The 17,850-nt window shown below is 33.1% G+C and overlaps 1 protein-coding gene across 1 annotated transcript; it reads right to left on the reverse strand.

Moving 5' to 3' along the window:
• Window positions 1–176: 176 nt before the first annotated feature.
• LOC308503849 (olfactory receptor 52A1-like) lies at window positions 177–1,106 on the reverse strand (the record flags this gene model as incomplete). Its single annotated transcript, XM_081063519.1, has 1 exon — window positions 177–1,106. The coding sequence occupies one exon, from the start codon at window positions 1,104–1,106 to the stop codon at window positions 177–179; it is 930 nt and encodes a 309-aa protein (XP_080919645.1).
• Between the last annotated feature and the right edge of the window lie 16,744 nt (window positions 1,107–17,850).

Consider the following 17,850-nt stretch of genomic DNA (forward strand, 5'->3'; position numbering starts at 1 on the left):
CTCTTGTTTTGGAAATAAAAATTATTTAGGGGAGATCATGATAATGTAAAAAAAAATAAAAAACAATCAAAAAAAACCTCACCAAGATAGACATAGTAAAAGGAGTTTCCACCTTCAACAGGTCAATATACTTTTTCCTGTCATATTATTTTTAGATCACGGCTGGGTGTCAGGCTTCAGAATACAAATCTGATCAACCGCCTACGGATCTCTTTGGTCTTCATACCATACACAATGGGATTAAGAGCAGGGGGCACAAGAAGATAGATGGTAGACAATAGAATATGGGCATAGGATGATACATGTCCAAAACGGTGGCTGAAGAAGGAAAAAAAGGCAAGGATATAAAATTCCAGGAAGATAACAATATGGCAAGTACAGGTATTAAATGCTTTGAGTCGTGCCTCCTTCTGGGGAAGATGAAAAACAGCCCAAAAAATCAGAATGTAGGAGATGAAGACAAAGATCATGTCAAAACCTAGAATTGCAAAAGCCACAAAAAGCCCATATGATTTGTTAATACGGACATCTTCTTCAGCCAGCTTGACCACAGCCATGTGCTCACAGTAGCAATGAAGAATAACCACAGATTGGAAAAGGTGCACCCGTTTAAGTAAAATGGGTAAAATCCCAACAAGCACTGTTGCCCGAATTGCCATCATCAGTACCATCTGAACTAAGAAAAGAGGTGTGAAGATGGCTGTGTGCCTCAAAGGATCACAGATGGCAACATAGCGATCAAAGGCCATGGCCAACAGGATTCCAGATTCCATACCCTGCAAGGCATGGATGAAGAAAAGTTGGGTAAGGCAAGCATCAAAAGCCATGGAGCAAGGGCCAAACCAGAAGATGGCCAACATCTTTGGAGCAATGGCTACACAGAGACCTAGATCAGTGACTGCCAGCACTGCCAGGAAGATGTACATGGGTTGGTGAAGACTGCGTTCTGTAGAGATGATGATTAACAAGAAGATATTCCCCAGCAGAGCCACCAGGCATACACCAAGGAAGGGAAATCCAATCCAAAACTGCACATGCTCTAGTCCAGGGATCCCAATCAGAGTCACTGTCTTAGGGTTCAGATATGACATGTTGGTAGATCCCATCAGGTTGGTAAATCCTTTCTTCACCACTGATTCTAATATCTATTCAGAGAAAAAGAAATTATGGATGGGAAGAAAGAAAGATATTTTCCTCACCATTTCTTCCAGAGCATGAAACATATGGATGAAAATGTGGCCATGTGACTTTGAATCTTTGCTAATCAATTTAAGTTGGTACCACAATAGAATTCTTGGCTATCTTTACCCAAAGTCAATGTGAGTGTTTATGGATGAGGAAGATAAATCCAGTGTTTGTCACCTAGAAATCGTAGAAATGGAAATTATGATTCTAAAAGCATTGACCTTGCTAGTTTTTGAAGTGTTCTCAGATGGTGGCACAGGATGACATTAAATTTTTTGTCTGTATCCACCTCTGAACTCCAGACACACTTCAGATTAGGTGACATTTCTCTGTGACACTTGAAATCATAGACTAGATCTTCAATCCCATATCCATGTCCATTTTGTTTAAAGCTCAGAATCTCCAAATAGTGGCAACTTTTCCCAGTGTTCCAATTTTCTCTGGTTTAGGTAGTGAAATAACTCCCCACTAATCTTAGGGATTGACTCTCAGATTGGGGAGTGAGGAGGTTTGTACTTTCAGCAAATGTTGGTTAAGTTGCCTATATGCAGGTTCATTATCCAGCTTCTGGGAAGTGATGTGGAGGACTCATTCTTTTATCAGTAGTGGAAGAGCATATCTGAGGGACTGAGATAATTCTGGCCTATTAGTTTTCAAAGTGAGTGTTTGAAGGTAAAAGGGATCAAATACATGGTGATGAAAAGAGAACTGATGATGGGTGGTGAACACACAATGTGATATGTAGATGATGTATTACAGAATTGTACACCTGAAACATATGTAACTTTACTAACAATTGTCACTCCAATAAACATTAATTTTAAAAATTAAAAATAATAAAATAAAATACTATATAAAAAACAAAGTGGATGTTTAAGAGGATGAGGTACATGATTTGACTTTGTGTGATGAACACACAATGCAATATATAGATGATGTATTATAGAATTGTACATTTGAAACCTATATAATTGTATTAACCAATGTCACCCCAATAAACTTAATTTAAATAAATAAGTAAATAAAAATAAAAGAAGAGGATGGGGTAGAAAGTGATGTAAGTACTCACAGGTCTTATAGCAGACAGAAAGTTGAGAAGATAGATAGGAAATCAGTTGAATCAAAAGGCACCATAAATTAAGACATGATTGTAACATACACAAACTGGCTTATTGAATAAACACTGTAGCTTAAATATTTTGATAATATTAATGTGTTTCAGATACAAAAGGGCAGGGTTGGCTGTGGGTCACTCTACTGTTTATAATAGAGTTCAATCTAACCTAGGTGCATTTTTTCATTTTACTGTTATCAGTTGGTAGTGAAAATAAATTCTGATTTTTTTATTATATTGTCCCACTTAACACCCATTCCAAACTTAATATCTTAATAATTTGCCAACTTTCTTTCTTTAGAAATCTACCCACTAAAGCTTACTTTATATACTCTTGTTTTTCTTTTTTATTAACTATTCTACAAACTAAACATCATTCAAAAGTTTTATCTTCTTATGATTTTGTCATAGCCAAATACACTGAATAGGGAATATCATTATGAGTAGGACTTTATATATTTTATTTAAAGGAAAACTAGAGGGATTACTGCTGTAAAATTATAGGGAAAAAAAGACTGTTTCACAGTCAATAGGAATATATATGTGGAAATACCTTGAAAGTCCCCAATGTAATAAAATATAGAATACTTTAATAGCTGATGAAGAGAAGGAGATCTTGTTGTATGAGCTTCTGTAGCTACATTCATCAGTAAACTATGTCCAAGGCAAAAAAGAGATACAGATGAAAACAATTAGAAATTTTGTGAAAAGAAATTCCCTTTGATGCCTATATGAGATGAAGCTAGGAGGGGGAAGTGGTAGATTTCCTAGAAGTGAATGGTGATAAACTGTGAATATATCTTGTTAATGTGACATGAGAAGACAAAGGCAGAGCCTAAAGGGACTTGTAAAAGACAATATATGCTACATAATTATGTATAAGTTGCCTGACAATGTAAGGATAAAAGTAAAATTTAGCTCCAATCCCACAATTATAGGTGATAATGAATTCATCAAGTTACTTTTCTTCTATATAACATAGTATGTGTATTATATGTAAAAATATAAAATTATACATAATATATAAAATATATGTATATATCTGTATATATAATAAATAAATATATAATATATTTTATATAAATATATACCAACACAAATGCATATAAATACAACATAAATATATAAAATAGATTATTCATCATCCTATACATTATGTATATACATATATGTATGCAATTTTCAATATATTATGATGTTTTAATATCTTAAAAAATCTTTCTGGCTGAAGACAGACTGCCCCTTTCTGTCTGGGCTAGCCAATTCTTAGAGGCAGCAAAGTCCAGTTAGGAGCATAACTTTGATATGCAAACTAACCGATCCATATATCCTTTATGGCCCATGCACTCAAGGAGGCAGTATCCTTCTGCCTTAATCATCCTAGGGCTAGGTACCAGGCACCTAAAGGTCACCCCTATAGCCAAAGCCTATCAAAATTATTCAAATCAGCCAATCCTAAACTGTTTACTCTTCCCTGCCTTGCCTTTCTCATTGAAACCCCAGTAAAGGTCTTGGCTCAAGTACCTATGTGCTCCCACTCTCCCACCTCCTCCTCTTGTCTTCTGCCTCCTGATGACACTGGTGTGTTTTCTACGTAGCCCTGCAAGGCCTACTGTGCCTTTCGTCTCTAGGATCTGTTGGTATAATAACCTTTGTTTCCTGAACCTCTTCTCCGTTTCCTCTTGTGGCTGCATCTGACTGATGATTTCATAAAATACAAACAACCATAAATTAGTATTTAAAATCATGGGATAGGAATTTAGAAATATAACATATCATCTAATGCTGGATCTACATGGAATCTTGTCCAAATTCCTTAAGTTTACTTAACTACAAATAGAAGTAATAATATTACTTATAACTCATTGAATTACTGGGAGGGCCACATACATTTATATATAAAAAACAGCACCAAGTATGGAAGAAAGTAAGCACTCAATGTTTGGTAGCTAGTGTTAGTCAGAACCTGCAGAGAACTTCTGTGAAGACAGAGACACATTACTGCCTTCCTCAAGAAGTGTAAAACAAAAATACAGAAATGAGAAAATTTTCTGAAGAAAGGATTACAAATCTATGAGACCTGAAGCTGAAGCTGAACAATAATGAATGTCAACTACAATTTATATATATATATGGTTACAAGAAGTAGAGTATAGCATTAGGAATAGAGACAGTGGAAATGTAATGGCTGTATGTGATATCAGAGGGGTAGTAGATGGGAGGAGGTGGGTTATCACTGTGTGTGGGATATAAATGAGAAATGTTTATTACATTGTTTTGTGCACCTGAAACTAATAAAAAAATAAAATAAAATAAAAATCTATGAGACAATTAATTTTCCGGAGTGGAATAACTTTTCTCAATTTTATCCAAAAGATTGGGCATTCTTGTAAGCAGATGAAATAATCATTGTCACAATAGAAAAATGACTTCCCAATGACAAGGAGACTTTGGTGGAGTCAACATATTTCACTTATTTAAATTGATTTGGCCACTTCACCTGAGAAATAATTACTTTATTTCTACTAAGACTTTAAAGTCTTAGTAGGTAGATGGAAAACATATGAACAGGAAAACCAATTTTCTAAAAGAGTTTAGATTAAAAATAGCTCCTAAAAGAGCAAAGGCATGGATTTATGCAATTTAAATGATTTCTATGATAATCAGATCAGAAAAGATTCATTCCTGGTCTCTGAGTGAAAAAGAAAGAGAAAGGAATAGAAAGATATCTTAAATGGAGACAGGGTAAAGTGTTAGAAATAAAAAAACAAAAATACAAGATTTTAATGCCCCAGCTAAATACAGCTAAAGAGAACACTGTATTTCGGGGGACAGGACATGAATTGTCATTACAGAGGTAATAACAGACACCAAAACTATTAAAGTTTTGGTTTTAAATAGGATGCTTCTATCTTTGACTTTCTTTCTACATCTTTCAGGCACTCCTGCTCAAACTGTAAACGTGCGCACACATACACACAACTTTCCAAACCACCACACTATCTTCTCTTATTTTTAATAAACATTAGAAGAGGAGGTTGAAATCCTTATTTTCATCTTGCCCTACCACTAATTAATTGGGATGTGTCAGTTCTCAGTTTTCTCCACATGTAATTAAGAAGATAGTAGTAGATTATCTTTGCATCTCTTCCATCTCTAAATGAATGGACTAGGTGAATCTAGTCCATCTGTCATATTATTGATAAACCTGAATAAGAGGAAAAAAGGTGACATGCCAAAGTAAAGTTTGTTACTGAGAGATACAGGATCAATGTTATGCGATTCATTATCCTTTCCACTTCTGTTAAAATATGCTACAATTATGGAAACATTGAGCAATAACCGGTCCCAATTCATGGAGAAAAAACTCACCCAGAAAAATAAGAGAGCTAGCTAGAATGTAAAATCAGTGAATGGAAGAGCTCTTCTCTGCCAGGCTTTGGATTAGGAAAAGTATTAGCTACTAAGTGTCTTTCATCACTTATTTTTAGCTGTTGCTTCCCTTGGCCTTAGAATCTTAGCTGATCCCAGCGCAATTTTCAAACCTGGCCCTAGAGAGATCATTACACTCCTGAAACTCAGCCCTCTTTTGGAGAAGAAAGGTATCCCTTGCCTGAAGGCACATAGGCAGAAAGCACGGTTACCTTATGAGTTGTTTCCAAGAAATGAGAACCAAGAAATCTCAAATTATAGGTTACTTTTAGAGCAAGGTGAATCTGAAATCATTAGGCGTGTGTGGAAAGAAAATCTGAGAAATGAAAAATTTGTGGAGTGAAACAAATGAATACAATAATTTAATCCACTTTCTGGCCTATGGCCATCCTTGCAGTTTAAGGAAACAGAAAAGATATTTATCTTCATAAATGCAGCTGACTTATAGCTACAAGAACTTCTATTCTTATTATTACTACCATTATTACCACTAATAAAATTGTTTGAAACCATTATTATATATATAGCACATTTCAGTTTCTTGTTTGTTTCTTATATGCTAAGTGTCAAGAAACATAGTGCCTGCTTTCCCTGTTGCCTAAGCCAATTTGAGAATTCATCATTTACTTCTTTGTTCCACTTTGACACTACTTTTCACCCCCTCCATTGGTAATGTTTATGAAATTTTGCGGTGACTACTTGAGTAACTGTAATGTCAGAGTAATCTTCTCAAGATCTCCAGGTGATGAGCTTTACAGAATGTTGGGGAACATTTCAAATGTATCAAATATGAGATTGCATTCTTATCACAAAGTTAATGTAACACATTCCTTTGCCATAGAACATTATTAATTGAATGTAAAATTATGTTGGAAAACTTAACTTTTTTCTTTATTCCCAGAAGCAGGGCCTAGTGTGTCAGTTGATAATATGTTTGATAATGTGGTCTTTATTGCATTTAAGTTGATAACATTGTACTGTATAATAGAAATTGATAAGAGAGTAGAACTTAAATGTTATTACCCAAAAAAGGGTAAATATGTGATATAACGGATGTGTTAACTCGGGGCAAATATTTTCACAATGTGTACATACGAGTATATCAAATCATCATATTGTACACTTTAAATATCTTATCATTTTTTGTTAATTATACCTTAATAAAGCTGGAAAATGTAAAAAAAATAAAAATAAGGGTTTTTAACTAGGTATGAGCCAACTTCCTAACTCCAACCAAAAGGTGATATATCTATCAGTTGATGGTTCAATAATCAGACTTTTGGGATAGTGTAAGCATTCTATGACTGTATGTCTCAGAATATATACATATGTATTCTATATACTCAATATTCACTGTAATTAATAGGGATGGATAAAATATCGCCATATCTTTTGTTTCCTTTTTAAATTTTCCATGCTTCAAATTTTCCAATGTGGTCAAGCAATTTCTCCACAAATTTGGCTCTAAAGTTTATTACATTTGTTTTTCTTTTTACCCACCATTTAAAACTTGTTCTACAAATATCTTATCTCCATTTTATCCCTGTGATATCAATTCCTTCTTTAATTTTCTTTCATTTTCTCTTTATCAATTACTTCATGGATGTCTCCCATCATTTGCCTTTTCTTCTATATCTTAAAGCATTTGCTCTATATATGTTCCTTTCCTAAACAGATAAACATGTTCAAGTTTCATATCAAAGGAAACTAAAGAATTCTAGAGAACTATCTCACTCTTTTTATCAAAACAGGCTATCCTTAATTGAAGTAGGCTATCCTTAATTCCCTCTTTGTCTTATTTCCCAGTTGCTCTTTTTTTCCCATAGCATCATATTGATTCCTTTCTGTCTATTAAATCTATTTTTCCTCACTTTGTGAAGATCACCCATTTTTATAATTAGCAACCTAAGCAAGTACTTCCTTGTCTCCATGGAAGTTAACATGCTTCATAATTTCTACATGACTAACACCAAACTTTGAAATTATTTACTATATTTATTTTGTGCCAATATTGTCAATTGCTTTATCTTTTAATTCTCTCACTTCTTCCTTCACGGATTAATTTTGAAAATGTATACTAGGTTTCTCTAGCAATGGGGGTTAAACTATAGGAACAACTTCCCTCAGTCTTTCTCTCTTTCTGAATACGGATAGATAAGTGATTGATAGATGGTAGATAGATAGATAGATAGATAGATAGATAGATAGATAGATAGATAGATAGATAGATAGACAGACAGACACAGGTATTAGAGAGCAAGTTGCAATAATGTGTTACAAAATACAGTATATATATAGAACTCATGCATATCAGGAAAAGAGTACTGCAATCAAGGAAAAGAGACAATGCGGACACAAAAGTCAAACATGCTGTGCTTGTTTGAGTACCTGTAAGAAGGTCAGGGTAATTGGAAAGAAATAAGCAAGGGAGATTCACTTTAAAAAGATGAATCTTGAGAGATAAGAGGGGTGCAGAGAGGAATGTGTGCTTTTTTATCAATAACAATTGACATTCAATGTTATATCAGTATCAGGTGTACAGCATAATGGTTAGACATATAAATTATCCCACCAATAAGTCTAGTTCTCAACTTGCATTATACATAGTTATTACAATATTGTTGACTATATTCCTTATGCTGTGCTTTATATTCCTGTGACTATTTTGTAATTTCCAATACGTACTCCTTCATCCCTTCATCTTTCTCACCCAACCCTCCTAACTCCTATCTGGTGACCATCAGTTTGTTCTACGTATCTATGACTCTGTTTTGTTTCCTCTGTTTGCTTGCCTATTTTTCTTTTTTAGATTCCACATATAAGTGAGATCATATGATATTTGTCTCTCTCTGTCTGACTTATTTCGCTTAGCATAATACCTTCTAGGTCCACCTATGTTGTCACAAATGCTAAGATCTCATTTTGTACGGCTGAGGAATATTCCATAGTATAAATATACCATATCTTCTTTATCCAACTGTCTATTAATGGGCATTTCAGTTGCTTACATATTTTGGCTATTGCAAATAGTGCTGCGGTGAACATAGAAGTGCATGTATCTTTTTGCATTAGTGTTTTGGATTTCTTTGAATAAATAACCAAAAGTGGAATTGCTAGATCATTAGGTAATTCTAGTTTTAATTTTTGAGGAACCTCCAAACTGTTTTCCATATTGGCTGCACCAATTTACAGTCCCACAAACAGTGCACCAGGGTTCCCTTTTCTCCAGATCCTTCCCAACACTTGTTGAGTTTTGACTAATTGATGACAGACATTCTAATAGGTGTGAGGTGGTGTCTCATTGTGGTTTTAATTTGCATTTCTCTGATGATTAGTGATGTTGAGCATCTTTTCATGTATCTACCTATTGGCCGTCTGTATGTCCTCTTTGGACAAATGTCTATTGACATCCTCTGCCCATTTTTTAATTGGATTGTTTGTTTTTCTGGTGTTGAGTTGTGCAAGTTCTTTATAAATTTTTTATATTAAGCCCTTATCAGATATACCATTGGTGAATATTTTCTCCTAATTCAGTAGAATGTCTTTTCATTTTGTTGACGGTTTTCTTTGCTGTCAAAAACTTTTTAGTTTGATGTAGTCTCATTTGTTCTTGTTTTTTTTTCTTTTGTTTTCCTTGTTTGAGAAGATAGATCAGAAAAAAATATTGCTAAGGGCAGTGTCGGAGAGTTTACTGCCTGTATTTTTTCTAGAGGTTTTATGGTTTCAGGTCTTACATGTAAGACTTTGATCCATTTTGAGTTTATTCTTGTATATGGAATAAGAAGGTGATCCAGTTTCTTTTTTTTGTAGGTATCTGTCCAGTTTTCTCACACCATTTCTTGAGTAAAACATCTTTACTCCATTGTGTATTCTTGCTTCCTTTGTTATATATTAAATGACCATATATTAATTGTTGTGGGTTTATTTCTAATCTATTTATTATGTTCCATTGATTTATGTGTCTGTTTTTTGCCAATACTATGCGTTTTTGATTACTATATACTTGTAGTACAGTTTGAAATCAGGTAGCGTGATACCTTCAATTTTCTTGTTCTTTCCAAGATTGTCATCGCTATTCAGGGTCTTTATATAAATTTTAGGATTATTTGTTCTAGTTCTGTGAAAAATGCCATTGATATTTTAATAGGGATTGCATTGAATCTATAGATTTCTTTGGGTAGTATGGACATTTTTTAACTATGCTAATTTTTCCTACCCCAGACCATGGTATATATTTCCATTTATTTGTATATTCTTCACTTTATTCTTCAGTGCCTTATAGTTTTCTGAGTATAGGTCTTTTACATCCTTTGTTAAATTTATTCATAGTTGTGTGTTTTTTTTATTTGATGCAATTGCAAATGGGATAATTTTCTTAATTTCTTTTTTTGACAGTTTATTTTTGGCATATAAAATGCAATTGACTTCTGATTATTAATTGTGTATCCTGCTACTTTACTGAATTCATTTATCAGTTTTAATAGTTTTTCTTGGAGGAATCTTTAGAGTTCTCTACATACAGTATCATGTCATCTGCAAATAATGACAGTTTTAATTTTTCCTTTCCAATGTGGATGCCTTTTATGTCTTTTCTTGTCTGATTGTTGTGGCTAGGACTTCCAATACTATGTCGAATAAAAGTGGTGAAAATGGGCAGCCTTGTCTTGTTCCTGATCTTAAGGAGAATGCTTTTAGTTTTTTCCTGTTGAGTATGATGTTAGTTGCAGGTTTGTCATAATTGGGCTTTATTATATTGTAGTATGTTCTCTCTATTCCCACTTTGCTGAGAGCTTTTATCATAAATGGATGCTGGATTTTGCAAATGCTTTTGCTGCATCTATTTATGTGATCATATGACTTTTATCTTTAACTTTGTTTATGTGGTGCATCACATAATTGAATTGTGGATATCGAACCAACCTTGCATCCCAGGAACAAATCCCACTTGACCATGGGTATGATCTTTTTAAGGTATTGATAAATTCAGCTTGTTAATATTTTGTTGAATATTTTTGTATCTATGTTCATGAGGGATATCGGCCTATAGTTCTCGTTTTTGTAATGTCTTTGTCTAATTTTGGAATCAGGGTAATGGTGGGCTTGTAGAATGAACTTAGGAGCCTTCCCTCCTCTTGAATTTTTTAGGATAGGTTGAGAAGAATAGGTATTAATCCTTCTTGACTGTTTGGTAAAACTCACCCATAAAGCCATCCAGTCCAGGACTTATGTTTGTTGGGAATTTTTTCATTACTGATATTATTTCATTAATAGTAATCAGTCTATTCAGATTTTCTGTTTCTTCTTAATTCAGCCTTGGAAGATTGTGTGCATCTAGAAATTTATCCATTTCTCCAGATTGTCCAATTTGTTGGTATTTAATTGCTAATAGGATTTTCTTATAATTTCTTGTATTTCTGTGGTGTCTGTTCTTACTTCTCCATTTTCATCTGATTTTATTTATTTAGATCTTCTCTCTTTTTTTCTTCATGAGGCTGGTTAAAGGCTTATCAAGTTTGTTTATCTTTTCAAAAAACCAGCTCTTGGTTTCATTGATCTTTTGTAATTTTTTTAGCCTATATTTTGTTTATTTCTGCTCTGATCTTTATTATTTTCTTTCTTCTACTCACTTTGGGCTTTGTTTGCTGGGTTTTTTGTTTGTTTGTTTGTTTGTTTGTTTTGTGTGTTTTTTTCAGTTCTTTTAAATGTAAACTTAGATTGTTTGAGATCTTTCTTTTTTTTTGAGGTGGGCCTCCAGTATTACTATGAATTTTCTTCCTAGGACTACTTTCACTGTGTGCTATAGATTTTGGGTCGTGTGTTTTCATTTTCATTTGTCTCAAAGTATCTTTTGATTTCTTCCTTGAGCTCATTGTTAACCCATTCATTGTTTAGTAGCATGTTATTTTGCCTCCACTGTTTGTGTGTGTTTTTAGGGATTGTTTTGTAATTTATTTCTAGTTTCACACAATTATCATTGGAGAACATGTCTAATATGACCTCAATCTTCTTGAATTTATTGACACTTGTTTTGTGACCTAACATGTGGTCTGTCTTGGAAAATGTTCCCTATGCACTTGGAAAGAGTGTATATTCTGCTACTTTGGGGTGGAATGCCCTAAAAATATCAAATCCATCAGGTCTAGTGTGTCATTTAAGTCTGCTGTTTCCTTGTCGATTTTCTGTCTGGAAGATCTGTCCGTTGGTGTCAATGAGATGTTAAAAATCTTCTACTATGACTGTATTACTGCCAATCTCTATTTTTATGCGGGTCAGTATTTGCTTTACATGTTTAGGTGCTCTTATATTGGGTGCATATGTTTACTAGGGTTATATTCTCTTCTTGGATTGATCCATGTGTCATTGTGTAATGTCCTTCTTTGCCTCTTATTATATAATCTTGATTTAAAGTCTATTTTGTCTGATATAACTATTGTTACCCCATCTTATTTTTCATTTACATTTGCATGAAATATATTTTTCTATCCTTTACTTTTGTCTATTTGTGTATTTTGATCTGATGTGGGTCTCTTGTAGATAGCACATGTATGGGTCTTCTTTTCTTATTTATTCCACTACCTCATGTCTTTTTATTGGAGCATTTACTCTATTTACATTTAAAGTGATTATTGATAAATACATAGTTATTGTAATTTTATTACTAATATTTACGTTTTCTTTTTGTTTGTCTGTTTTTTCCTTTTTTTCTTTTTAAAGAAGTCCCTTTAAGATTTCCAAGAAATGAAAACAGTTTAAACTTTGGGACAAAAATCAAGAGTAAAGATGTTAGCATCATAGGGGGTATCAGAAGGAAAAGAGAGAGAGAAAGGAATTGCTAATCATCAGAGAAATGCAAATAAAAACCACAATGAGATATCACCTCACCCCAATTAGAATGACTATCATTAACAAGACAAATAGTAACAAGTGTTGGAGAGGCTGTGGAGAAAAAGGAACCCTCGTACACTGTTGGTGAGAATGCAGATTGGTACAGCCGTTGTGGAAGGCAGTGTGGAGGTTCCTCAAAAAATTAAGAATAGAATTTCCATATGACCCAACAATCCCTCTCCTGGGTATCTACCCAAAAAATTCTTTGTATATTTTGGACAACAGTCCTTTACATATTTTGAAAATATTTTCTCCCAATCTGTGACTTGTTTTCATTCTTTTGACAGTGTCTTTCACAGAGCAGACATTCTTTTTTTATTAATTTCAGGTGTACAAAACAATGTAATAGTTAGACATTTCACCCCTCACAAAGTGAAAACCCCCTTCCCTATTCACAATAGCCAAGATTTGGAAACAACCAAAATGCCCATCGGTAGACGACTCCATTAAGAAACTGTGGTACATTTATACAATAGAGTATTACTCAGCTATAAAGAAGAATGAAATCTTACCATTTGCAACAATACGATGGACCTAGAGAACATTATGCTAAGTGAAATAAGTCAGTCAGAGAAAGACAAATACTATATGATCTCACTTATATGTGGAATCTAAAGAACTGAATAAATGAGCAAAGTAAACAGAAATAGTCTCAGAGATATAGAGGAAAAACTGATGGTTGCCAGAGCAAACATTTTTAAGTTTTAATGAAGTTCAATTTATCAATGGTTTCTTTCATGGATCATATCTTTAATGTCATATCTAAAAGTCATCACCATACCCTATGTCATCTTGATATTTTCTAAGAGTTTTATAGTTTTACATTTTACATTTAGGTCTGTGTTGAATTACAAGTTCATTTTTGTGAGGAGTGTAATGTTTTTTCTAGATTTCCATGTGGTATACAGTTTTCCCACATTTTTAACCATTTGTTAAAAATACTATCTTTTGTAACCATTTGTAAAAATTCTATCTATGCTCCATTTTATTGCCTTTGCTTCTTGTCAAAAATCAGTTGGCTTTATTTACGGAGGTTTATTTCTGATCTCTCTATTCTGTTTTAGTGATCTATTTGCTACTCTTTGGCCAATACTACTCTCTTCATTACTGTAGCTTTATAGTGAGTCTTGAAATAGGGTAGTATCAGTCCTCCAACTTTGTTATTCACCTTCGTCATTTTGTGGCCTCTTCTTGGTCTTTTGCCTCTCCATATAAACTATAAAATTAGTTTTCTATATCCACAAAATTATATATATATATATATATATATGCACGCATATATATAATTAAAATGTGGAAAAACTGGACACCCACATGCAAATCTAGCAATATATATAAAATGTTGTTGTAAAAAGTAATTGTGGTTTTTGCAATTATTTTTAACCTTTTAAACCACAATTATATAGTGGTTTATATTAAAACTGCAAATATATATATATATATATATATATATATATATATATATATATATATATATATATGTATACATATACACACACACACACACACACACACACACACACACACACACACACCAGGGAGCGAGCCAAAAAAATGTACACACATTACTTGTATTCATCTTTGTTATTGGTATATATTGAGTATTACAATTTTAATACAGTTTTTTCCTTTCTTAAAATGTCTATATATTTTTTTGGCTTGCTCTCTCTCTCTCTCAATATATATGTATATATTTATACCTAAGTATTTCATTTTTTGAATATTATTGTAAATGGTAATTTATTTTTAATTTCAAATTATACATTTTTCTTTCTGGTACATAGGAATGAGATTGACTTTAGTATATTAACCTTGTGTTATGCAACCTTGCTATACTTGCTAAATTCCAGAAAATTTTGTCAATTCTTTTGGATTTTCTACATAGATGATCATATCATCTGTAATCACATACAATTTTATTTCTTCTTTCCCAATATCTATTTTTTAATTTCTTTTTCTTGTCCATTGTGTTAGCTAGGATGTTGAAAATCAGTGGAGAGAGGGGATATCCTTGCCTTGTTCCTGATTCTAGTGGGGAAACTTTTATTTTCTCACTGTCAAGTATGATATTATCTACAGGTATTTTTGTTTTTTGTAGATATTCTTTATTAAATTGAGTTAGTTCACTTCTATTCCTAGTTTTCTGAGAGTTTTTATTTTGAATGAGTATTGGGTTTTGTGAAATGTTTATTATGCATTTGTTGATATTATCATGTTATTTTTTTTTTCCCCTCTGCCTGACAGAAGCATGAAGGGACTTTTTTTGTGATATACTGTGAGGACCTGGTAGGCTCCTAAAGGTAAAACTCACAAAAATGTAGGGGCCCATCAATGACTGGGTCACCCTGGTGCTTGTTTCTCAAGTTTGCCTACACTAAGTCTCCAGCAATTAGTTATTTATAGTTCACACTTTTCCTGCCTTGGCATTCATTCCCACAGAGATTGTTGTTTTGGTAAATTGTGATTTTCTTTCTTCACCCATTGGTTTCTTCAATTTGAGGGGAAGAAGTTTGCCCTGTGACCTCACTTCACTTATGGATGTAAGAATAGTTGCGTATTTTTCAGTTGGTTCAGCTTTTTACTTGTAGTTAGGGCAAAGTGTCAACTTCCAGCTTTTCACTTTGCCGAACTAGAAAACTGAAGTCAGAATCCTGTTGTTTTAATCCATTCTGTCACTGTAAATCTTTTGACTGAAAAGTTTAAGACATTTAAGTTTAAAGTGATTAGTCATAGGGAAAGGCTTACTATTGCCATTTTTGTTATTTGTTTTCTGTATGTCTTAAAACTTTTTTTGCCCTTCACTTTCTCCTTTACTGCCTTGCATTGTGTTTAGTTGATTTTTGTAATGACACCTTCTCAGTCTTTGTCATTTTCTTTGTGGTTGGCACAAGGATTACATATAAAACCCTAGTGTTATAGTAATATACTTAAAACTGGTAACAACTTAACTTCAATCACATACCAAAGCTCTACTCCTTTAGTGCTGCACCCTCACACTTTATGTTAATAATGTCACAAATTACATCTTCATATATTGTTGCCTGTTAACATAGATTTATAATTATGTTTGTGCTTGTCTTTTAAATCCTATTGAAGAATAAAAAGTAGAGTTATGAATCAAAATTGTGATGATACTTATTTTCATATTTGTATCTTTACTGAAGAACTTTATAGTTTTGTATAAATTTGAGTTAATCTCTAGTTTCCTTTAATTTCAACATAAAGGACTTCCTTTAGAATTTCTTCTAGAGCAGGTCTAGTGGTAATGAATTCCCTTAGTTTATGTTTATCTGAGAATATCTTAACTTTTCCCCTCATTTTCGAAGGGTAGCTTTGCCAGATATAGATTTCTTGACTTTTTGCCCCAACATTTTAAATACATCATCCCACTCTCTTCTGACCTGGAAGGTTTATTTCCCAAGTTGACATTGGAATGAAGTTGATGTATTAAAGGAAAAAAGAATGTGTCTTTTCAGTTCCCTCAGGATTCATCCTCTTAACTGGCTGATAATTGCTGAGGGATGACTAAATCTGCAGTTATAAACCTAAGGGAATGCACAGTAAATTACTGTCCCTGAAATTAAGAAGATTATCAATCACCAACAGTACAAACATTCCCACTTCTCCCACTGATTCCATAAGGACCTGTATGTGTCAGATGTTATCCTTGCTTATCCTCTGAGATTACCATGTTGAAGATACTACATATAGAAGTTACATTTTTAGGTTGTTTCTTTGCTCTGAATCAGTTTCTGTATGAGCTAATTAAGGTTGTAATGAAACTGGAGAGGGATGTGGAGAAAGAAATAATCTGAGTAATCTAAGGAAAACTTTAAAGGATCTTGGACTCACCCAAATACCATCTTTTTATTTTCCAAATTATCTAGATTAGAGGAGAGCTAATCCTTTGATACAGAGAAAATGAACATTTTTCATTCTTTATGGATGAAATGAATAAAAAATTAATTCTAGGTAGCAAAGATCTTATTTAAGGGTATCATAGAAGTCAAGGTTATCTTTCATTTTTGGTCATATTTCATATTGTATGAATCTATTGAAGGACCAAAAATATCGGTACCTCATGATGTCTGGACTTAACTACAGGTTGGCATTTTCAAGGAGATGCTATCACAGAGATTGTAATGTGTCTCTTTGTGCAAAAAAAAAAAATGTGTTTTGGAAACTAGTGTTTGTATCTGTGAGTGTGTTCACCTTACAATTCTGTTCTTTTAATGCTTCGTATGGTTTTTATACCTCCAACATGTACTTATTGAGAACCTAATGAGTGACAGCCACTGGTCTAGAGATCGGATTATAAAATTTTCTGTTAGTTATTTGATTATACATGAATGTGTGGAGACCCTTGTTTACCCATAGAATCTCATCTCGTTTGAATCTCTTTGTAGTCTTTGAGTCCCAATTACATTAGATTTTAAGTCACTACATCATGATAGTTCTTCCTGATGGAACTTTATGTTCCTTTCTTTTTCCTTTGTTTATGTGTGTTTGTGGATAGATGATAGATAGATAGATAGATAGATAGATAGATAGATAGATAGATAGATAGATAGATGATAGTTAGATAGATAGATAGATAGATAGATAGTCATCTATACCTATATATCTATATTCAAATCACATGGACTGAAGTCATATATTCTTCACATTTCAACCTAAGTGTCATTTATGCAAGAAGGCTTTCTTTGATTCACTGCATTTATTTTGATTTTTTACTGTCATTTCTACATAATTCATCCTTTTCTCTCCTCTGGGGTAATTTTTTGCCTGATTAGTTACTATTTGAATTTAAACAATTTTAACAATTTTAACAATTTAAACAAGTATAATTACTTGTTTAAAGCTAAATAAGCCATCTGTGAAAAAAAACCATCTTTGTGCTGTTCAAGTGTTTTTCACTATAATAAATCCCAGAAATGTAAACGTAAAAACTTAGAAAATACTTGCTCAGTTAATGATATCTGAAGAAGGTAAGTGTGTGGAATGATTCTGGAAAGCATACATAGAGGTGACTCTGTTAGTTCCTATTACATATTACTTATTATATTTATAATGATTACTTTGAGACAGGAAAAGTAGACTCTTTTTAAATGCTGATGGCAGTACTACCCAAGTACCCAGTACTGCCTTGATGGAAATGGGGAAAACAGAAAGTTAATAACTGAGGTTTTCTCTACAACTGAAGCATTTGTGATGACTTAAGTCAATTTCTTTCT

This window comes from Rhinolophus hipposideros (genome assembly GCF_964194185.1).
Source record: "Rhinolophus hipposideros genome assembly, chromosome: 10".
Classification (NCBI taxonomy): domain Eukaryota; kingdom Metazoa; phylum Chordata; class Mammalia; order Chiroptera; family Rhinolophidae; genus Rhinolophus; species Rhinolophus hipposideros.